Source organism: Zea mays, chromosome 5 (genome assembly GCF_902167145.1).
Source record: "Zea mays cultivar B73 chromosome 5, Zm-B73-REFERENCE-NAM-5.0, whole genome shotgun sequence".
Lineage (NCBI taxonomy): Eukaryota > Viridiplantae > Streptophyta > Magnoliopsida > Poales > Poaceae > Zea > Zea mays.
The window spans coordinates 161,571,502-161,594,799 of record NC_050100.1 but is presented as its reverse complement, the minus strand read 5'-3'; the positions used below and the strand labels follow the sequence as shown (position 1 = coordinate 161,594,799).

The 23,298-nt window shown below is 47.0% G+C and overlaps 1 protein-coding gene, 1 long non-coding RNA gene and 1 pseudogene across 2 annotated transcripts; 2 read left to right on the top strand and 1 right to left on the bottom strand.

Annotated features, from left to right (window-relative positions):
- The first annotated feature begins 1,029 nt into the window (after positions 1 to 1,029).
- LOC103628619 (UDP-glycosyltransferase 73D1-like) lies at positions 1,030 to 3,596 on the top strand (annotated as a pseudogene).
- Positions 3,597 to 5,788: 2,192 nt separating this feature from the next.
- LOC103628618 (UDP-glycosyltransferase 73E1) lies at positions 5,789 to 7,248 on the bottom strand. The gene is given in 2 exon segments (XM_020537739.1): positions 5,789 to 6,540; positions 6,543 to 7,248. Coding segments are annotated over 2 exon segments (1,443 nt in total). The 5' UTR covers positions 7,234 to 7,248.
- An 871-nt stretch (positions 7,249 to 8,119) lies between these two features.
- On the top strand, positions 8,120 to 9,009 carry LOC103627135 (uncharacterized). Its single transcript, XR_553403.1, has 2 exons — positions 8,120 to 8,575; positions 8,663 to 9,009. It is a non-coding gene; the product is annotated as an uncharacterized lncRNA (long non-coding RNA).
- Positions 9,010 to 23,298: the final 14,289 nt, after the last annotated feature.

The window sequence follows — 23,298 nt, the reverse complement described above, 5'->3', positions numbered from 1 at the left end:
TAAACACACGAGGAGATAGGAGTTTCATCGTCTGATCTAATCCTATCACGGACCGTCCGTGTCTATGACCAGACTGTCCGCAGAGCGGAGCGTTCGGGCCTCAATGGTGGACCGTGCAGCCATGTCCAGTGCCTTAAATGTTGTTCCACATATATCTTTTTTTGTCAGTTTCGTAAGCATACCAGAAGCACCTCTATAATATATGGCGTCCTTGGACAAAAGGTAAGTTGACTTCCATCTGAAAGGAGCATCTAGCGAGAGTGGTTGTGTTCAATCCACACTCCTGCACGTTATGATCTTATTTATTACTACCTCATTCTTAAGTATTTATTGTCCACTAGTTTATTTTTATATTAAATTGTGACAAATAGAAAAGAATGAGAGGAGAGAGTATCTCTAAGCCCTTAGTCCTAGAGATGGCCAAACGAGCCGCCCGACCTGGGCCCGGTGAAGCCCAACCCGTTTTGGGCCCGGCCCGGCCCGCCACGCACCGTTAGAAAACCGGGCCGAACCTTCTAAGCACGCGGGCTCAATTTCCTATCTGAGCCCAGCCCACAGCGGGCTTAAACGGGCTGGGCCGGCCCGTTTAGCACGAAAAAAGCGGGCCGAATAACGGGCTATGCGGGCCGGTAAGCACGTTTTAGTGTAAAAAAGCGGGCTTAACGGGCTTAGAGGTAAACGGGTCGTACTGGGCTAGCCCACCGTGCCTAGTTTCCTGTCCAAGCCCGGCCCGCTTATTCATGCCGGGCCGGCCCGGGCCCGCATAGTACCGGGTCGTGTCGGGCTCGGACCGGGCCCAGACAGCGGGCTTCGTGCCGGGCTCGCGGGCCTCGTGCTTATTGGACATCTATAGTCAGTCCCAATCAATGTCCGCATCTCTGTGGGACTAATCGATGATGATTAGCAGCCATCAACATTGCCCATCCAATCTCGCCGTCATAACCCCCATGTCGTCGGCTCCAAAGCAAGACCTTGTTCAGCCACACGCTCTGTCTTGGTCGGTCTAGGTGCTGTCCGCACGGATTCATGATGCCGCACTTCGTGCTGGTGCCTATGCTGGCCGCGGGCCACGCTAGTTCGATGCTCGACATGGCCCGCGCTCTGGCATGCTGAGGCGCGCTGGTCACATTCGTCACCACGCCGCTGAACCTGCTCCGCCTTGGCCACGCCCCCGGTGATGGCGCGCTCCCCATCCGCTTCCCATGCGCCGAGGCCGGTCTACCCGAGGGCTGCGAGAGTGCCGACGTGCTCCCGGGCATCGACTTCCTCAGGAACTTCCACGACGTGTGCACCATGCTCCGCGCGCCGCTCGTTGCGCACCTTAGGGAGGCCGACCCCTCGGCGAGCGACCTCGTTTCCGATACCTGCCACCCATGGACTAGTGCGAGAGCTCGACATGCCGTGTTTCATGTTGGAGACCTTCTGTGCTTTCTCCTCATTCTACATGCGCCAGATGAACATCCACAGCGTCTTCGAGGGAATCGGTGACCAGAAGCACCCCATGCGTGTCCCTAGCTTCCACATACACGTCGAGATGTTGAGGGCGCGATCGCCGGAAAACTTCTCTAGTTTTGGCAAGGTGTTCGCCGACGAGGTCATGGCTGAAAACGCGTGAGCCGATGGCCTGGTGGTCAATAGCTTCGCAGAGCTCGAGCCCCTCTTCGTTGATGTCTATGTGGCGGCGCTCGACAAGTGAAAGGGAAATAGGGTTAAACCTTTTCCTAAATAATTTTGGTGGTTGAATTGCTCAACACAAATAATTGGACTAACTAGTTTGCTCTAGATTATGCATTCTACAGGTGCCAAAGGTTCAACACAAACAAATAAAAAGAACAAGTTAGGGTTCAAAAGATAGGTGCAAAAAGGAAACCGAAGTGTTCCCTGGTCTGGCGCACCGGACTGTCCGGTGCACCAGGGGCCGTACACTCCAAACTCTTCAGCTTCAGGTTTCCAGGCGCAGTGCCGCTATAATTCACCGGACTGTTCGGTGTACCACCGGACTGTCCGGTGTACCAGCAGAGCAACGACTATCTGCGCGCAATGATCGACTCTGACGGATGAACAATGCAGCACAGTGTCGCGGCAGAAGTCAGAGCAGTAGGTCAGAACGGGCACCAGACTGTCCGGTGTGACATCGGACTGTCCGGTACCACATGAGGACAAAGCTTCCAACGGTCGACCAGCTCCAAGCCCTAACGACAGGGTGACGTGGTGGCGCACCGGACACTGTCCGGTGTGCCCATCGCCAGCAGCCTTCTCCAACGGCTATAATTTGGTTGGTGGCCATAAATACCACCCCAACCGGCCACTTCAAAGTGTGAGAGCCCAAGCAACATTCCAAGTCATATAGTTGACATATCCAAGCCCTCCCAACCACCTCTATTCATTGATCCATCCTATACACAAAATCTAGACCACTACAACCAACACAAGTGCCACAAAAGAGAGAGCAAGCAAAAGAAAGCTTCTCGTGTGAGTTTAGCACTAGTGCCTTGTGAGATTCATTGAGAGAAAGTGTGTGCTACATCTTGCGTTCATTTGTGCGTGGAGTTTTGACTCCCATTGAACTTCCTCCAAAGTTTTGGAGGCTTGTAAAGCTAGCAAGAGACATCTAAGAGTGTGGTGATCCTTGCGGGGTCTTAAGTGATCCTTGAGAAGAAGAAGAGCTCGCCGGTCTTGGTGATCGGTGGAGAGAGGGAAAGGGTTGAAAGAGACTCGTCCTTAGTGGACTCCTCAATGGGGACTAGGCCTTCGAGGGCCGAACCTCGGTAAAACAAATCACTCGTGTCTCTTATGTTTATTGCTTGTGATTTGTTTGTTCTCTCCATTTCTAAGTTCTCTTGCGCTACTCCTTGCTAATATTATTTTGTGTTGCTTCAAGTTAAATTCTCATTTAGAGAAGCAACTCCTTGCAAGAAAGAACTTGTGTTTATCTTCTTCTTATCTAAGCCCTCTTGCATTATTCTCCACTAACATTTCTAGTAGTATTGCTATTGATTAAATTCCACACTCTTTGAAAACAATACTCGTTGCAAGTAAAGGACTTAGTTTTATACTCCGATAATTGTGAATCTTGTTCTAACCACTAATCAAGGGATCTAGTTTGGATTTAGAATTATAATTTTCAGGTTTCGCCTATCCACCCCCTCTAGGCGACTTTCAGCAAGAAGATATGGGCCGTGAGGCCTCTCTTCCTCCAGCACAACATGTCGTTGTTTGCGACGTCTGGCTCTGATGACGCGACCGCCGTCCGCTGCGGGAGCTAGCTTGAGCAGAAGAAGCCCCGGTCCGTGGAGCTCTTGAGCTTTGGCAGCCTGGCCCGCTCGTCGCAGCCACAGCTCGTGGAGATCGCCCACGGGCTGGAGGCGAGCAATCACCCGTTCATCTGGGTTGTGAAGCCCACCAACCTCGCCGAGTTCGAGCGGTGGCTGTCCGACTCCGACAACGGCTTCGAGCGCGGCGTTGGGGACAAGGGGCTCGTGGTCACGGGCTAGGCACCGCAGAAGGCAATCCTGTCGCACCCGGCCACGGGCGCCTTTGTGACGCACTGCGGCTGGAACTCCCTGCTCGAGTGCGTCGCCGTGGGGTATGACTGACTGAGAACCCCTGAATACATTCCAATGAAAACAATCTAGTTTATTTACCTTTTCTGCTCTAGGAATAGATGTAGCATAGTTCTAGTTAGCCTTCTGCATATCCACCTCCACCCCTATTCGACTCTACGTCTTCTAGATCCGTCCTGGGTGGCCTGCCGACCCCAGGACGACCCTATGATCTTTACCCCTCCTGAGGGGCAAGATCTACTTCGTCTACTTCAATCAAGATCTCTTCCTCGAATTGATCTCTTAATTTCTAGGTGATTCTACGTCGTCTGAAGATGTCCCGGGTGACCTACTGATCTGGAGCACCCTAAGGTCTCTCCCCCAGGGGCGGATCTAGGTCCTGCGGGGAGAAGAAGATGACCCTACGCCATCACGGACCATCCGGTCTTGAGCGCGAATTGTCTGGACAGCTCGTAGGAAAGGCACCGCTTCTGCCGCCAGGTCACAGATCGTTCGGCCTAGAGCCGCTTACCGTCCGCGCCCCCGCAGTGAGCACCACCAGGCAACTCGGCGACCCAGTGACCCGTCGTGGACCGTCGCGCTGTCCAACTCGCAGAGCCGAACCCAAGGTACTGCTCATCATGAGAAGGCCCCAGGGTTCATTGCTGTTTAGTCCTAAATAGTTGGTGGCCATCATAAATGCGGTGTCCCATCTTCAGGATAACCATGTTAGGTCTTGAGACTCCACGGGCGAAACCTAGGGATCATCCCAAAGGTCTGAACTCACTACAAGGACGACCTAGGGATCGTTAGTGTTTGGTCCAAAAATTTGCCAACACACTTTTTGACGACTCTGCTGGTGAAGAGGTTGGAGATATACAAAATAAGGCTTATATGGCCGATTCTAAAGATCTCAACAGTGCTTCTCCAAATAACGACACAAGGCTGACTAATTTGTTGGCCGCTGAGCATAAAAGATTAAAAGATGACATGAAGAAAATAGACGAGGAGGTCCAGTGACAAAAGGATCAGGTGCTCAAGGTGGCGGAGAAGTGGTTCCTCTCGCACTTCAGGGTAGATTGTTACCAGAAGACCGTCCAAGAGAGGGAAATAAACGCCGAGTACATGTCAACCGTGCTACAATAGCTCGCCACGATAGGTGATGCCAGGTCAGCCGATGATATTCCATCTATTAAAATTTCTTTTGATAATCGGATTAAAAGTATCACAGAGGATATAGAGAGGATGGCACATCCATTAGGAAAAACTCACATGCCTAATTTTTTGTCACATAAATTAGGCACCAAAACAATTGCGCCTTCCCCAGCCATATTCTGGTATGCCGATGGACTCATATCCAGGACGACCATCACTGCCATCTTCGCTAAATGGTGGGTTAACTCTGAGCATGACCGGACCGTCGTCCGCACACGATTTCGTACCGTCGGACCCTCCGTCAGACCATCTGGAGTTATACAGAGCCCACCACAAGGGTCACAGGTATTGCCTGACGCGACCGGGCAGTCCGAGAATAGTACCGGACCATCCGATCCACTCGCAGACCGTTCGACTACATAGGTCGGACCATCCGGAGCACCAGAAGTCACCTGTGATCCGCCTAGTACGGAAGGCCGGCATAAATATAGTCGGTCACCCTACGCCATCGTGGACCGTCTGGACAGCCCGCAAGAAAGGCACCGCTTCTGCCGGCAGGTCACGGACCGTCCGGTCTAGAGCCACGGACCGTCCGCGCCCCTATAATGAGCATCGCCAGGCAACTCGGCGACCCAGCGAACCTCCGCGCCGTCCACCTCGCAGAGCCGAACCCAAAGTATTGCTCATCACGAGAAGGACCTAGGGTTCATTACTGTTTAGTCCCAAATAGGTGGTGTCGATCATAAAGGTGGTGTTCATCTTCAGAATAACCATCTTAGATCTTAACCCTCCGTGGGCAAAATCTAGGGATCATCTAAAGGTTAGAACTCACTACAAGGACGACTAGGGATCGTTTGGTCAAAAAGGCGCCAACAGTAGAGAGGGCCTTGGAGGTGGTGATGGACGGCGGGGAGGTGGGGGAGCAGCACGGCGCCAATAGTTGAGCAGATGAAGACCACCGTGTAACCATGTGAAGAGGACAAGAATATTTTAAATAATACATAATGTTTTTATCAATTGTGTAATACCGTAAAGTAATACGATTATTAATGTGATACTCGCGCGTTAGTGCACGGTACATATATGCACGTTTATCTACGGTCGCTCGGCTTCTTTTCAATCCATGTATTTCTAGTGCTGGTTCGCTGCTGGACGTGTTGTATGAGCAGCGCCACGTTGCGGAACGACGAGCCACCGTGTACCACGGCTTCCCGAGCCTTCCTGCCGAGCTCGGCGGCCCTTGCCCGGCGCGCGGAGCCCTCCTCCCCGCAGTCCATCACCGCAGCCACCGCCCCCTCCACGTCCTGCCTCGTCGCTAGCACACCCTCCGCCTCCACGCACCACTGCGCGGCACCCTTGACGCCGACAGGCACGCCGACCCGCAGCACATCCACCACGAGCTTCTCGTTCATGAACTGCTCGGCAAAGTGCGGGCACGACACCATCGGCAGGCCCACCGTGACGCACTCGAGCACGGAGTTCCAGCCGCAGTGCGTGACAAAGGCTCCCGTTGCCGGGTGCGACAGGATCGCCTTCTGTGGTGCCCAGTCCCTGATCACCAGGCCCGTCTCCCCGACGCGGGACTCGAAGCCATCCTCGGACAGCCACCGCTCGAACTCGGCGAGGTTGCCGGGCTTGACCACCCAGATGAACGGGCGCTTGGTCGCCTCGAGGCCGTGCCCGATTTCGACGAGTTGCGGCAGCGACGAGCGCACTAGGCTGCCGAAGCTCACGAACACCACGGTCCGGAGCTTGTTGGACTCGAGCCAACTCACACACCGGACGGCGTTGGCGTCTTCTGCTGTCGTCGCCAACGGCACGGTGGGGGCCAGGAACAGAGGCCGATGGTCCATACCTTCTTGCTCATGGCCGCCTCGTAGGCGTCAACAAACATGGGCTCCATCTCCGCGAAGCTGTTCACCACCAGGTCGTTGGCCCTCTCGCTCTCGCTCATGATCTCCTCGCCGAACTCCTTCATGCTGGGACCCGTGAAGTTTCCGGGCGACCGCGCCCTCGATATCTCGACATGGATGGGGAAAGCAGGGACGCGCACGGGGCGCGTGTTGTCGTCATCGACGCCCTCGAAGATCCTGTGGAGATTCATCTGGCGCATACACAAGGAGGAGAAGGCGCAGAACCCTTCGAACGAGAAGCGCGGCACGCCGAGCTCCCTCGCCACCCCGCCGGTCCACGGATGGCAGGCGTCGGAGACGACGCAGCTCGCTGGTGGGGCGTCGCCCTCCCTGTCCCTGAGGAGCACGACGAGTGGCCCACGGAGCATGGCGCAGGCGTCGTTGAAGTTGCGGAGGAGGCCGAGGCCTGGGAGCGCGTCGAGGCTCTCGCAGCCCTCGGGGAGGCCTGCCTCGGCGCAGGGGAAGCGGAGCGGCAGGAAGCGGATGGGGAGCGCGCCGTCGCTAGGGGCGCGGCCGAGGCGGGGCAGGTTGAGGGGCGTCGTGACGAACGTGACGAGCGCGCCTCGCCTGGAGAGGGTGCGAGCCATGTCGAGCATCGGGCCGGCGTGGCCCGCGGCCATCATCGGGACCAGCACGAAGTGAGGCGCCAAGTCCATGCCAGACACGGCGGCCGCACTTGCCGCCGACATGGCACTGGCAGACGAGACGACCGGGCCGGGCGAGTACTTGACGGAGCGTAGGAGTCGTTCTCGATTTGGAACTTTTGTCACTATGTGGATAGAGCCTAGATGATGGCTGCTTCTGTTGACGTGCAAGCTCGATTGTTTCTAAATGGTCGTCGACATCGATCTGGTGCGAGAGATAATATTGTTTATACGTGGCTTTGGGTCGGAGCAGGTATTAACACGAGAAGTGTATTTTGTCACTTCTGAGTATGTGTCCTTCACAAAGTTTCAGCAAAAGCTCTTAAAGAGAAGTTCAATGTTTTTCAGTGCCGAACATGCCATGCTCGTGGCTTGGTGGTGCCGAAGTGTGCCGTGACATTGGAATTGGTTGTCTAAAAAACAAGCTCATTAGATTTTTTAAAAAATATTAGAAGTTATTAAAGTAGTAGCATTTTTTAGTATTTAAATTTTTATGTATGTTCCAATTTTCATGTATTGGGAGAAATGTTTTTGAGAATTGTTAAAGATGCTCTAACATCGAACCACGCACGCAAACTATCTTACAACCATCCCGACACGATTTCGACAGTATGTTTTTATGATAGAGTATGGCTACTAAATGCATGCTTAAACGAAATGGGCTTCCTGTGACCGGAGCGCATCAGGCTAGGCTGCTGGGGATTCGCATGACCAGCTGGTGAAGCCAAACACAAATTGTTTCGGCTTCACGCATAAACAGTGTTGGTCAAAATATGTTTTATGAATAGGAGAAAGCAAAAATGGATGAACTCTGGTGTGAGTCTTTTTAGTATATATAAGTAAATGATGAAGCAGCTAGAGAGGCATGCGCTACGGCAGTTTGTAGTTTAGTCTAATCAAGCCATGGTGTTGAAACTTGAACATACTTGTCTCAATGAGACTTTGGAGTGAACCAAATGAGCTTATGTTCTTATATGACTACTAGCTAGAAGTTAGAGCCTAGATGATGGCTGCTTCTGTTGGCGTGAAAGCTCGAGTGCTCCTAAATGGTCGTCGTATTAGCTGATACGACATCGACCCGATGCAATAGATAATATTGTTTACACGCGTGAGTCCAAAATTGTTGGCTTTGGGTCGGAGCAGTTAACGCGAGAAGTGTATTTTATCACTTCCGAGTGCAACCTTTTTTTTATTATTTTTCCGAGCTTCTGCCTCTTGCATATGTTGTAGATTCTCGCCGAGAAGGGAGTAGTAGTATTACCTGATATCTATGCTAATTCAGGTGGTGTGGTCGTTAGCTACTTTAATTGAGTGGGTTCAGGTAAAATGCCTATTCGTCGCTGCTTCATTGCTCGATTGGTTCCTTGCTCTAATCTGCTTTCTTGTGCCATGTTGATTGATCGTGCAGAACATTCAAGGTTTCATGTGGGCCGAGGAGAAAGTGGACGATGAACTAGAAAAGGACATGAGCAGTGCTTTTCAACACATGAAGGCCATGTGCAAATCTTTGGTGCTGCCGAAGTGTGTCGTGACATTGGAACTGCGGGTCTAGAAAAACAAGCTCATTAGATTTCTGAAAAAACATTAGGAGTTATTAGATTGGTAGCATTATTTTAAGATTTAAAATTTTATAGAAGTCATCATTTTCGTTTATTGGAAGAAATATTTTTGGAAGTTGAAAAGATGCTCTAACATCCAACCATGCAAACTATCTTGCAACCACTCTAACACGATTTCGGTAATATGTTTTTATGATACGAGTATATGTTTTTATGAACGAGTGTGCTACCAAATGCATGATTAAACGAAATGGGCTTCCTGTGACCGGAGCGCATCAGGCTAGGCTGTTGGGGATTTGCATGGCCAGCTGGTGAAGCCGAACACAAATTGTTCTGGCTTCATGCATAAATAGTGCTGGTCAAAATATGTTTCATGAATAGGAGAAAGCAAAAATGGATGAACTCTCGTGTGAGTCTTTTTAGTATATATAAGTAAATGATGAAGCAGCTAGAGAGACATGCGCTACGGCGGTTTGTAGTTTAGTCTACTCAAGCCATGGTGTTGAAACTTGACCATACTTGTCTCAATGAGACTTTGGAGTGAACCAAATGAGCTTATATTCCTATATGACTACTAGCTAGAAGTTGAGAGCGCTAATACTATATTAATTGTATAACATATTCATTATTTGCTCATTTGAGGAGAAATTTAAAGTCTTACTAGTGTCACTACTGATATTTTATTTATCCTAAAATAATAATAATAATAATAATAATAATAATAGTATTAAAGGTGTGTCATATAAAACACACTATACTATCTATTTTTAGATGTGTGTTATTAGAGTGGTCTACTGTGTGTTGTTATTGCCGTTAAATCCTGACCATATTGACTCCTCATGCTACAATGGTTGAACGTCAGCGATGTAGTGAAAGGGCAACGTCATCCCCTCCGGCGTGCTCGGCTAGCAGCTTATCTACTCGTGTAGTAGACATCGGGAAAAGTGTTGCAGTGGGTCAAATTGTTGTGTGATGTGTCGGGTAACAGCCAAGGACTACTCTAATATTTTACTCGTGGTGGATGTGTCATACAAATCCTGACTCCTCATATATACTAAATATTTTAAAAAAAATGGAAACGCTGAGTTGTTCGCTCACTTACTTATAATGACTATTTTTATGTAGAATGATTGACACACTAAAATAACTGAGGCTAAAAGATGAAATGATCGAGTTTGTTTACTTCCTTTCCAATAATGCCTGTTTTTAGAACGACTAACTCACTAAATGGCTTCTATATCAATTGTTCTAATTAATGACTAAGACTAAAAATATAGAATGACTGATTTTGTTCACTTCTTTTCTTGCAGTACCTATTTATTTTAGAATGACTGACTCATCAAACGACTCATATCTCAGTTATTCTCATGAACGATCGAGGCTAAAACACATGTATTGTTCTTTTTTATAAATCAAGCGTGTGGATGTTGATGGTTGACCGACACGATATGCGGATAGATGGCCAGGCACGCGCGAGGTCGAAGAGGCCTACCACTACCATATATATATAGTTTGTATATTTGGAGCATTGGGCTGCCAATAACTAGAGGAAGCCCTAGCCCAATGGTGCCATCCGGTCCAACCGCACCAGGTGAAGACGGATATAAAAAGACCCCCAGGTCGCCAGGGATTAGGTTTTAGCAGGGTGGCTGTTCCCTCGGGCGAGCGAGCGGCGGTGGCAGTTTCCTCTGGCGTGCGAGCGGTGGCAATCCCGGGGGCTAGCGGCTGTGGCGCGCCGAGGCGGGCGACCGGCGACGACGCTCCTATGGCGGACGGGCAAGCACCGACGGCGCTCTTGAACCGGACGAGCGGCGATGGTGGCGGTTTCCTCGGGCGTGCGAGCGGCGGCAATCTCGGGGGCTAGCGGCTGTGGGCGCCGAGGCAGGCGACTGGCGGCGACGCTCCTATGGCGGGCGGGCAAGCACCGACGGTGCTCCGGAATCTGACGAGCGGCGGTGGCGCACCCTAGGCCCGATGGTGACGGTGGTTGCGCGAGGCGCGGTAGGCTTCGGCAGCAGAGGCGGCGGATCTTGGAGGAGCGCACACGGCGGCGAATCCCGGAGGCGCGCGCTGTGGTCCCCCCTTCCGCGACGACATCGGCCTTCCCTAGACGCGAGCGACGACGACGACTTTCCTAAGCGGCGAGCGGTGGCAGATCGACATATCTGTTTTTATGCTATTTTGTATACATATTTATGCCAACGTCAATAGGTTTTTATGATATTTCTATTAACATTTTATGTAAACATTTGTTGATTTTTGCATAGTGTACCGTAATGCATAAATACTTTCAACATGTAGCATAATTAGTATCAGTATATATCATAAACTGGTTCTAACGAGCCTAATTGCATGACTATTTGAGAGATCGTATATTTATGGATGAAATAAAATATTGAATATCAGATTTTTGTTTCCATGCATGTCAATCCATTTCCTTTCAACTCACATTCTTGTCATCCTAAATTTGTGCACATGCAATAGTAAACAGATTTTGTACATAGTGTACCGCATTGCATAAATACTTTCGACGTGTAGAATAATTAGTCTCAGCGTATATCATAAACTGGTTCTAACGATCCTAGATGCATGGCTGTTGGAGAGATCCTATATTTATGGAGGAAATTAAGCATTTAAATCAGATTTTTTGTTTTCATGCATGCCAATCTATTTCATTTCAACGCATATTCTTGTCATCCTAAATTTGTGCGTATGTAGTAGGAAACATATTTTTTCGTGCTGTACCGCAGTGCATAAATATCTATATCGTGTAGCATAATTAGTGTTAGTATATATCATAAACCGGTTCCAACGATCCTACCTGCATGGCTGTTGTTAAGATCCTACTTTTATGGATGAAATAAAGTATTTAAATCAGATTTTTTGATCCATGTATGCCAATCTATTTCCTTTGAACCCGCATTCTTATCATGCTAAATTTGTGCACATGCAGCAGGAACACATATTTTTTACGCGGTGTATCACACTACATAAATATCTACACAGTGTAGCATAATTAGTATCAGTATACGTCATAAACTGGTTCCAACGAGCTTAACTGCATTGTTGTTGTAGATATCCCATTTTTATGAACAAAATAAAGCATTAAAATCATATTTTTTATTTCCATGCATGTCAATCCATTTTCTCTCAACGCACATTATTGCCATCCTAAATTGGTGCACATGCAGTAGGGAACTAATTTTTTACGCAGCATACCGTATTGTATAAATACCTACACTGTGTAGCATAGTTAGTACCAGTATATTTCATAAAATGTTTCCAACGGGTCTAGCTGCATGGTTGTTATTGAGATCCTATGTTTATGGAAGGAATAAAGCATTCAAATCAGATTTTTTTTATTTACATGCATGCAACAGTTAACGAATACACTTTCTAATTTCTCGCGCATGTAATTGGAAACAAATTGAGCCCATGCAAGGAATGACTGCATGCGGGGGGTGGGCTGGCGGCCACGCTGCGGTGGTGCATGGCTGGCTGGGGCTTCTTGTATGCTACGACAACTAACGGCCACAGTCACGGTGCTGGCACCGCACCTGCATCAAAGGAGGTCGTCGTGCCTTTGCAGCGTCATCGTTTGCTCATCCCTAGCGGCGGGGAGCAGGACCCAAGGTGGCATCGGCCATCGATGCATCTCGGCGAGTGGGCGAGACAGCCAGGGTAGAGGGGAAATGGTGGCATCCTAAGTAGTACGACAATTTTTATAGTGTGGACTAAAAATTATGGGTTGCGCCTCGAACCATGGGCTAGGTGGCTCAGAGCCTAGGTCCACCCCTGAGTGAAGTGGTGCGGCTAAACCAAAAGGTATCATTAGACCAGGGCTTACTCTAGTTATTGGAAAAACATAGGGATACTAATATACAATCTCTTTCTGTGTATATATATGGCATATTTATTCATCACCTTGGACCATACCTAGCACGCTAACCTCCTCACACCGTCTAAGATAGGAATTATGTGGATCATGGAGTTAGGGGAGGCCTAAGTCCATAATCACACATTTAAGAATTAGTTGCATATTCAAGAATGTGTTTAAATTCTAAATGACCATATATATACCAATTCAGTATCTTATACATCTTGCCTATGCACATGCATCCATATTAAGTAGAGTGCATTTTTCCTTTTGTTATTTAATATTTTCTTGCTTTGGTTATGTTGTCATCCATCACCAAAAAGGTGGAGATTGTAAGGAAAATAGACCCCAGCTCATTTGACTAAGTGATTTTGGTGTTTGATGATTAACATAACCGGTGGACTAATGGTTATGCAAGTGTTTATGTTTTTTTAGTTCACGAGATGCGAAATGGATTGGACTGGGGCCCTGTGGATTCAACACCTCAAAGCAAGACCGAAAAGACTCAGAAGACTTATAAATGCTCGGCATAAGTCCAAGACACAAGTCTAAAAGAGCCTAAGAAATAAAGAAGATAGAAGAAAGAAGAAATGGGTTGTCGGTTGATTCACCGGACCGGTCCGGTGGTGCATAGGACTAGTTACGTATGTAGAGAGCTCTGCAATCACTCTCTGGCTAGCCGGTTATCTGGACCAGTCTAGTGGTGCACTGGACCACGGTCCAATGGCTAGTTTCCAACGGTCATCTGACCTCGCATGCACCAGACTGGGTCCGTGTGCACTGGACACTGCACTATAGCAGGGTTCGTGTTAGAAGCGGCAACGACTAGCTGACATGGAGGGTCTGGACAGGTCCGGTGTGACGCAGAAACTGCTACTTTCCTCCAATGGCTAGTTTTTGATGGGGGCTCTGTATATACTCCCTAGCCAGACATTTGAAATTGTGGGAGCCCAAGCAACATACCAACACATGTGATATACATCTCCAAGGCTTCAAACACCCAAGTGCTTAATAGAATCACTCGATGATTAGCGTAGGTGCTTTGCGAAGTGCATAGGTTAGTTAGATCTCTTATGCGCTTGCCCTGGGTTGTTCTGAGTAAGTTGAGTGAGTTTTAAAAAAACCCACCAAACCCCTCATCTCTTGGGTGAGCTGTTGTAATATAGTACCGAGTGGGGCGAGAGTCTTGCGAGAGCACACCAACCGAGTTTGTGGTGTGGACACCGTGTACCAGAGGGAACGAGGTCCATGATGTTTTGGCAGGAAGCTCGATATTGAAGATGGCGGGGTGCATCCGAGAGGAGGCCAGAAGCGGAGAACCACTTGCGCATGGAGAAGGCCCCGCGTCTCTCTACGGAGTTACTGGACCGGGTGCTTGGCCCTCATGTGGGCTTCCCTTTGCATAGGGGCACCAATGAGAATTAGTTAGAACCTTGTGCGGTTCTAGATACCTCGGTAAAAATACGAGCGCGTCTACGAGAAGTTTGCTTTTTCTACCTTTTCTCTTAAGCTTCTGCATTTATTGTTTACTTAAGTTGTAATCTCTCTATTCTTAGTTTAGAATATAGGATTGGAACTTAGGTTGCTAAACTCATTTTTGCGGTAGAGATAGTAACACTTAGACAAAACCTAGTTTGCACATTATTGCTTAGTTATTTGCATAGATTTTGTTTAGTAGATTTATTTGTGGCCAAGATTAGCGAGAAAAATAGAAGTCATAATTCACCCCCCTCTTTGACGTGTTTAGTCCTTTCAATTGGTATCGAAGCCTGGTTTGGCTCATCAGGAATCTTTTAGCTTAACCGCTAATTCACCCCCTCTTTTTGCCGACACTTTTAGCTTAACTTGTAGGTCACCACACATCGACGACACTAACTTTCCTTATTATAGCGTTAGAATGACTTGCTGCCTAGAAGCTTTTGATATAGGTGTTTGGAGAGTCACTCATGACGGGATGAAACCGCCTAAGAATCTCAAGAAGCTCACAATGAGTGACAAAAAAGAAATTCATCGGAATGCTAGAGCCACAAATTGTTTGTATGAATCACTTAGCATGGAAATTTTCAATTAATTATCCACTTTGAAAACTTCTAATGAGGTTTGGCTAAAATTGCATGAGCTCCATGATGACACATGAAATGTCTGTAAGCAAAAAAATTGCCTAGTTTTAAATGAGTATAATTATTTTACAATGAAACAAAATGATCTTGTTAGGGATATGTATTCAGCTAGGTGATGCGAACATTATGAGGAAGATCATCTCCCTTCTACCACAACAAAAATACGGAAGCATCATCACCATCCTTCACAACTTGTAAAACTCGAGTCAAATTATCCCGACACTTGTGATCAGAAACATTGTGGCATTTGAGATGTCATGAAAGATGGGTCAAGAGGAAGCCACTTCTTCAACGCCATATGCTTTTGTATGTGATGAGAAGAAGAAAGGCAAGAAGAAGGCCCCTAGCTCAAGTTCCTCAAGTGAAGAATAAATGGAATATGAAGAAGGTGATGATGGTGAAGATGGTCAAGCCTTGACTTCATCCTCCGAGGATGAAGAAACGGTCCAATGCATCAGAAAGGTAATGAGGATGATTCACAATATTAATCTAATGGGTGTGCCCCTTGAAGCGTCCCGATCCTTTGGGACTCAAATGTGATACAATTACTAGTCCCAGGAGGCTAGTAAACACATTCCTTACTTCAAATAGTACAGATTTTAAATAGAGGTTATTACAATACCGGGGTACAAGCTCGAGAGAGCCAAAATAAAAAGCGCAGTAGAAAAATATACTAGCCCAAGCCACAGGCAAAACTGGGTGCAGACACAGCCCTCTCAATCAAGCATAGCAGAAAAGAAGTCTTCGGCTGCTAAAAAACATAAATAAATCTGGGTGAATACACTAGATATTCTGCAAGCCCACCCCGCTCCCATAAAGAGAAAGAGACCTATATCATACATGCTTTATTTGGTGGAGTTGAAGTCACTATTCATTTTTTTAGAGAAGGGCAGTTGCTGTAAGGTTTTTCCCAAAGACTTAAAAGTAACAAAATACTCAACCGCCACTGAGCTTCCCGCTCCCGTGGCCTTGTTTTCTTTTCAGTATGAACTTACACACACATTTCCCTGTTCACGGAGGTTATAGGAAATCTCTAATTGTCATACCACACCAGACTCGTCCATACCAGTGGACACGAACTATTCGAATAAGTTTCAACTCTGCGCAGAGGGGTACACTTTACCCACTAGTTCGGTTTCTGCGATCTCACCGTCGCGAGACCCGAATGCCGGATCTCTTTCTTCCCCCGTACGTCCTAACCTTAACGGTTATCCGAAAGGAGTCAGGCCACCGCCATGTCCAAACCGGACAAAACATTCCCCCTCCTTATCCTCCCGGTGCTCCCCAGCCTTCATAACCATGGGGCTGGCCGTACGAGTTCAGATTGAGTGACTGCCCACAGAGTCTTGAGTGGTTGTACTATTAAAGAGTACAGGTAGGGAAGATGACAAACCGGTCCTTATATGAGGGGACAATCCTTCTGCTCACGCCTAAACCAGCTGAGCCAACACCTTAGGCCCTCCCCTAAACCAGGGAGTCCTTGATCATCCCACTCCCGAGGTGATGAGGGTGAGTACCCTTCATCGCACATCCCTTTTTTAAAAGAAACCTTATTTGAAGTATCATATTCCCCTTTCTGCCAACCCACATTTTGTATCTGAAAGATATATGTGAATGCAGGCTATCTCTTTGCTCACAGTGCAAATATTCCACCCTAAAATCCCAGCCTAGGTAGTGGCAGAAAGAATAGGTAATTTATGCATCAAGGGAAGGATGGACTTGCCTTCGTCGAAGCTTTCCTGGCACAAAAGATCTACTTCCGGGAGATCGGGCTCCGGCCCTTCTTCCGGGGCTACGGGTTCCGGATCAACGGTCCCCGCTTCTTCTAGTAGAACAGTCAATAAAACAATACATCAATAGTGGTTTACTAATTGTAGTGTGTCATTTTCTAACATTATTATTACATGTGACTTTAGAAATCATTTTGATAATTTTTGGTGCATAAAATATTGAGAAATACTAATTAGAGGAGAAAAGGCTGAAAAAGGAAAAAGAAAAAGGGATTCCAGCACTGGTGGGCCGGAGGGGAATTTCTGGCCTAGCCAGGCGCAGCGCGCGCGCGAGGGCGCGAGCCCAGCTGCGGCCCAATATAGAGCTGAGGGCAGAGGCTCAACCACATAGTGCTGCTGCCTGCTGAGTGTCCCCCTTTCTCTTTTGTTGTTTTTTCTAAGCATGTAATTTATGGATCCAAGAAAAATATTTATATGTAATGTTAGGGGACTGAATTCTACTTCGAGACAGAGTTATGTTCACAGTTTTATTGACTCCCTGGGAATGGACATTGTTTGTTTGCAAGAGACTAAGATGCAGGAAATTACCAGAATAAAAGTGTTAGCCATTTTGGGAGTAGACTTCAAGCATTTTGTCTACTTACTCTCTTTGGGTGCCAGCGGAGGAATTCTTGTAGCCTAGAAGCGCCATTTGCAAGTCACAGGGCTAAGTAGACTGGACAATTTCAGCATTTCTGTGCAATTCAAAAACTCCAATGGCCAGCACTGGTGGTTAACCAATGTATATGGTCCCCAAAACAATGAAGATAAGATCTCCTTCCTGCTAGAACTCAGACAAATCAGAGCAGAGTGTCAGGGGCCTTGGGTTGTTGTAGGGGACTTCAATCTTATATACAAAGAGGATGACAAAAACAATGTTTTTTGCAATAGAGCCATGATGGGGAGATTCAGGAAATTTATCGATGATACAAGCCTTATTGACCTGCCTCTAATTGGGCGTAAACACACCTGGTCTAATCACCAAGTGTCTCCCACTTTGGTTAGATTAGACAGAGCCCTGTGCTCAAGTGAGTGGGAAGATGTTTTTTCCAATAACCTCCTCCAAAGCGCTGCTTCCGAGGACTCTGATCATTGCCCCCTTGTGCTTGGTCTATAGAGCAACTGCTTTGGCAAGAGGCGGTTCCATTTTGAATCCTTTTGGCCAAAGTTGGATGGATTCTAGGAAACTGTCAATGAAGCATGGATGTCTATCGATGAAGGAGTCTGCCCAACTTCTAAGCTTTGATAGGAGACTAAAAGCCACTTCTAGATCCTTGCAGAAATGGAGTGGGCAAAAGATTGGGCATGTGACCTCATAGTTAGCTTTAGCAAGAGAGATTCTTCACAGACTTGAAATAGCCCAAGATTTCAGGCTTTTGTCCCCTATGGAGGATTGGCTGAGATGTGGACTAAAAAAGCACTCCTTAGCCCTTGCCTCATTTAAGCGCACCATTGCACGCCAGATATAGAAAAAAGAAGAACTTTGTGGCAAAATTGGTCTCTGGAGATAATGTGTTTACTGATCATGCTCACAAAGCCATGCTGGTAGATGATTTCTATAGAAGCCTGCTGGGAACAAGATTGAATAGAACTGTCACTATTAATCTTAACTACTTGGGGCTGCCCTCTCATAATCTGAAGGATTTGGACTTACCAATTACAGAAAAAGAAGTCTTTGAAGCCATTAAAGAGATGCCGTCCGACAAAGCTCCTGGACCTGATGGGTTCATAGAAAGATTTTACAAGGCTTGCTGGCCTACCATTAAGGAAAATGTGATGCAGGTTTTGGCAGCTATTTGGGACAGGAAATTTGGTCACTTTAGCAAATTAAATTCAGCTTTTGTCACCCTTATTCCAAAAAAGGAGGGTGGTGACCAAGTCAAGGACTTTAGGCCTATTAGTTTAGTGCATAGCATGGCCAAGCTAGTCACTAAAATCCTAGCTAACAGAATGGGGGATAAGCTACAATCTATGGTCTCTCAAAGGCAAAGTGCATCCATCAAAGGTCGGTTCATCCAAGACAATTTTATGATTGTGCAACAAACTGCCAGACTTCTCCATCAGCAAAGACAAACAAGAATCCTTTTGAAGCTAGACATTACTAAAGCTTTTGACTCAGTATCCTAGCCTTTCCTCCTCGAAGTTCTTCAAAAACTGGGGTTTGGGCAGATTTGGACGGATGTTCTGTGTGGACTGCTATCTACCTCGTCCACACAAGTAATGCTTAATGGTGTTGCTGGTGAAAAAATTCAACTTAAAAAGGGCTTAAGACAGGGAGACCCCCTCTCACCTATGTTGTTCATAGTTGTCATGGATGTGCTAGGTTGGTTAATCTCAAAAGTTGAGTTGGAAAATCTGCTACAACCATTATCTTCTAGACCTTTGCAACACAGAGTGTCCTTGTATGCTGATGATGTGATCATGTTTTTGCATCCAAAAGAATCTGATATTCAACTGGTTCTCAAAATTTTAGAGATTTTTGGATAAGCTTCAGGGCTGAAAACCAACATCCAAAAAAGCAGTGTGTACCCAATTAGATGTGGGGAAGAGGAAATGGCAACCCTTCATGAGCTTCTCCCTTGTGAGATCTCTTCTTTCCCCTATAAATACCTTGGCATGCCCCTGTCTTTGAGAAAGCTTTCCAGAAATCAAACTCAATGCATAATCAACAAGATTGCTGACTAGCTCCCTGGGTGGAAAGCTGACTTGATGACTAGAGCTGGAAGAAAAGTGCAGGTTCAATATGTTATGACAGGAATGATCATCTACCTTGCAATGGCGGTGTACTTACCTCCAAGAGCTCTCAAGGACATTGATAAAATTAGAAAAGAATTCCTGTGGCGTGGAAGAAAAGAAGTCAGAGGGGGACACTACCTGGTGGCTTGGGGTAAAGTGTGCAGACCAGTTGATATGGGAGGTTTGGGCATTTTCAGCCTTAAAGAGCTTGGATGGGCTCTGAGAATGAGATGGTTGTGGCTGGATAAAGTGGAGCCTGGTAAACCTTGGGCAGGGCTCCCTATGCATTTTCCTTCAAAGGTGGAATCCTTCTTCCATGCTACCATTCACACGGAAATTGACAATGGATGTTCAACACTTTTCTGGAAAAATAGATGGATTCATGGACGAAATGTGATGGACATTGCTACCAGATTGCTGCTAGCTGTGCCAAGGTGAATTCAAAACAGTAGAACTATCCATACAGCTCTAGCAAACAAAAGTTGGCTAAATGACATTCAAGGAGCTCTCACTGTGGAAGTCCTTGCTGATTATCTTGATCTTTGGGATGCTATTCTCACAGTAAACATAAATCTGCATAGAGAGGACAAACACATTTTTAGGTTTGCACATAACGGCAAATACTCTGCCAAAGTAGCCTACGAAAGTCTATTCATTGGTTCAACATATTTTGAGCATTGTGACAGGGTTTGGCCCTCCTGGTCCCCCCCCAAATGCAAAATTTTCCTATGGCTTGTGGCGCTGTAGAGGTGTTGGACAACTGACAGACTTCGAAGGAGGGGGCTAGATCACCCTGAGCAGTGCCCTCTTTGTGACCAGGAAATGGAAACCATTGACCACCTCCTCGTGAGCTATGTGTTTGCAAGAAACTACTGGTTCAAGCTGCTGAGAAAGGTTAACCTCCAGAATTTCACTGCTCAAGTTTATGAAGAGAATACCATGCTCTAGTGGAAAAGATGTAGTGATCAGTTGCATTGAATTGCCAGAAAAGGGCTAAACTCGCTTATCAGTCTCGGCCTATGGATCTTGTGGAACCATCGAAACGACTGTATTTTTGACAGTCTGTCTCCCTGTCTTAATGCAGCCATAAGAGGACCGAGGAGGAGAGGGATCTGTGGGTTAGGAGGGGCTACAAACTTAGATCTCCTAATAGCCCCAATCCCAGGCCTTTAGATCAGAGTTGTTTCTGGTTCTTTTTCTTTATGGATGTATTTTTGTTTCTTTGTTTTCGACCACCGTAATGGGGGTCTTCTTGTACTGATCCATTTTGGATCCTTTTTTCCTCCCTTCTTAATGAAATGATGCGCATGTCTCTTGTGTGTTTGAGAAAAAAGGGATGATTTGTCCACTAGCCACTTGAACTGTGATTGGGTTAACCAGAGGTTGCACGCTAGATAACATCGGTTGCAATTTATCACTAAGAAAAGAATGAGATGATGCGGAGTCAATGAGCACCATAATGTCTTGTTGCTGAATTTGACCTTGTAATTTCAATGTGGTAACTGTCTCAGTACCTGACCAAGCTGGAGCTGACAACACCATCATGAGTTGTTCCATGGGTTCAAATATCACCTCAGCCCCTTCTTCTGCATTCAATAAAAATCCCATACTCCTTCTATGGCATGGAGTTGTACAGTATTGGCACATTTTTGACCTGGGAACCACTTTTCAACACAACAGTCGCATAACCCCTTCGCACGCCGATAGTTTTTGAGTGATGCAACATGATCAGTTGTTGATAAATAGCGAATGTTGTCGGGAATGGCCTTGTCCACAGTCAGAAATGGACCTATGGAACACTCTAGTCTTCCGGTATTCGATCAAGTACTCCCAATCGACCAAGCCATCTTGTTGGAGATAGTCTCGCCACGGCATCGTCGAGTAGACTCCAACGCCTCCTCCTGGGTTGGTTCGTGACTCATAAGTTGCACGCTCATCGACTGTAACACCCAAAATTCTGAATTTGGGATTGATAGAAGAAATCTGAGCAAAATACCATTGATAAATAATTAAACTTTATAATTCACACTTTTTAAAGGTAAATACTCATAATAAAATAAATGAAGAAACACTATGTAGTAATTGTGCATCATGTGAAAGTTTAACTTATGCATAAATTTGAAATCTAGAATTTAAAACTTGGTTTGGTTTGAATTGGAAATTAGGGTTTGAAATAAGAGAAGGGAAGAACTAAGAAAAATATTACATAAAATAAAATAAATAAACATCCTTCACACTTATATTAATAAAATATACCTTTCAAACTAAAGACAAGTTATTCACAAAGTTTGAATTTAAACTTGAACTCAAATTGGATTTGAAAATGGAGAAAAGAAAATAGAAAAGAAAAAGAAAAGGAATAGAACCTTACGTGGGCCATGAACACCAAATTCGGCCCATTAACCCTTAGCCTCCCGCGCGGCCTTGCTCCTGGTGATGGCGCCGACAGGTGGGGCCCACGCTCCAGTCTCTGCCGCGCACAGCTAGCCCTCTCGCACGCTCGCTCCCTTTCACCGCCAGGCGGGCCCCGCGTTGTCAGCATCTTCCCTTACCTGCCATAGCCGGCATCTACGGATCCACCGCAACAAACCTCCGCGAGCTCCGCGCGATCCTCCCCGATTCCATCCTCCTTCGGACCTGCGTCTTCGCGATATAAAACCGGGCACCGCCTCTACTCCCTCCTCCCACCTCCTTGCGCCACCGTGGGCGAATCGAACTGCGCCTGTGCAGAAGAGAGAATTAAGAGCACGGGAGATCCACCATCACCGTCGACAACCGCAATCGCCTCGCTGCGTGTCCGTCGGAGGTGATCGGAGACCTCCTCTGGGTGCTCCGATGTCGGATTGTCGGTCTGGCACCAGGAATTTCCTCGCCAAGCGCTGTTCATCACCGTGTAGTTACCGCAGTACCGCCTGCGCCGCGGCCAAGCTCGCCATCTCCGCCCTGACCTCTGGTAAGCGCACTAGTCCGCTCGTTACATCCGTGGGACCGTGTAACCCCAATAGGACAACAGTCGGGTTGATGGATAGTCGTAGATTGCTCGCCGGATTTTTGTATGCACCGCCGGACCGCCATTCGTGGTGGGAAGCTCCTTAGCGTCGACCGACTTACTGGTTCGGCCTCCAGATTGTTCCTAATTGTCACCAGCTCGGTGTAGCACCTTCTTGTGGTGAGGATTGTGCGTTATGGCGTTGGATTGCCTCACTCCGGCGAGAGGGCGCCGTGATGTTGGGCGGCGCCGCCGTCGCTGGCTGGGAATTTGGGGAGATAAGCGATGACCGTTGGATCGTGATCGTGCGGCCCAGATTAGATCGACGCATAACCCTTCGCGTGATGGATCCTGCGCCGTTGATGCCTGATCGTGTGGTAGTCGGGCGGATCGCGTTTCATTAAATCTCGGCCGTTGATCTCTGATCCGACGCGCAGCAGAGCGTACCGGTTCGAGTGGGAAATGATCTAATCTGAGCCACCCACTTGAGATCGGACGGCCCACATTAAATCGTGCCCTTTCGGCTTGCATGTTTTGCGTATGAACCCCTCGGGTTTCACTAAATCAACCCGCCGTCCATATGTTACTGTGCGCTGTGTCTGGGACGACTTACCCCGAGCCCCCTGACTTTTCTTATAATTGAGGCCCAGTCCAGAACTCGTTTAAATTGAATAAATAAAATAGAAAATGGATTTTTAATATGAAAATAATTGCTAGAACTTAGATAATTCATAGAAAATTCATTTTAGCTCCAAATTGAACCATTCCAGTTTCTAAAATTTTGTAATAATATTCTTCATCATTTTGTGCCTCTGTTTTGGCATGAAAGGCTCATTTAAATTTATCTAATACTTAATCTTGTATTAAACACATAAAACATTAGAAAATCCATAACTTAAAATCTATAACTCCAAAATTAATGATTCCAGTTCCTATGATCTCATTTTAGTGTCTAGTTTATTACTGTGTATTTTATTTACATGTTTGGTGTAAT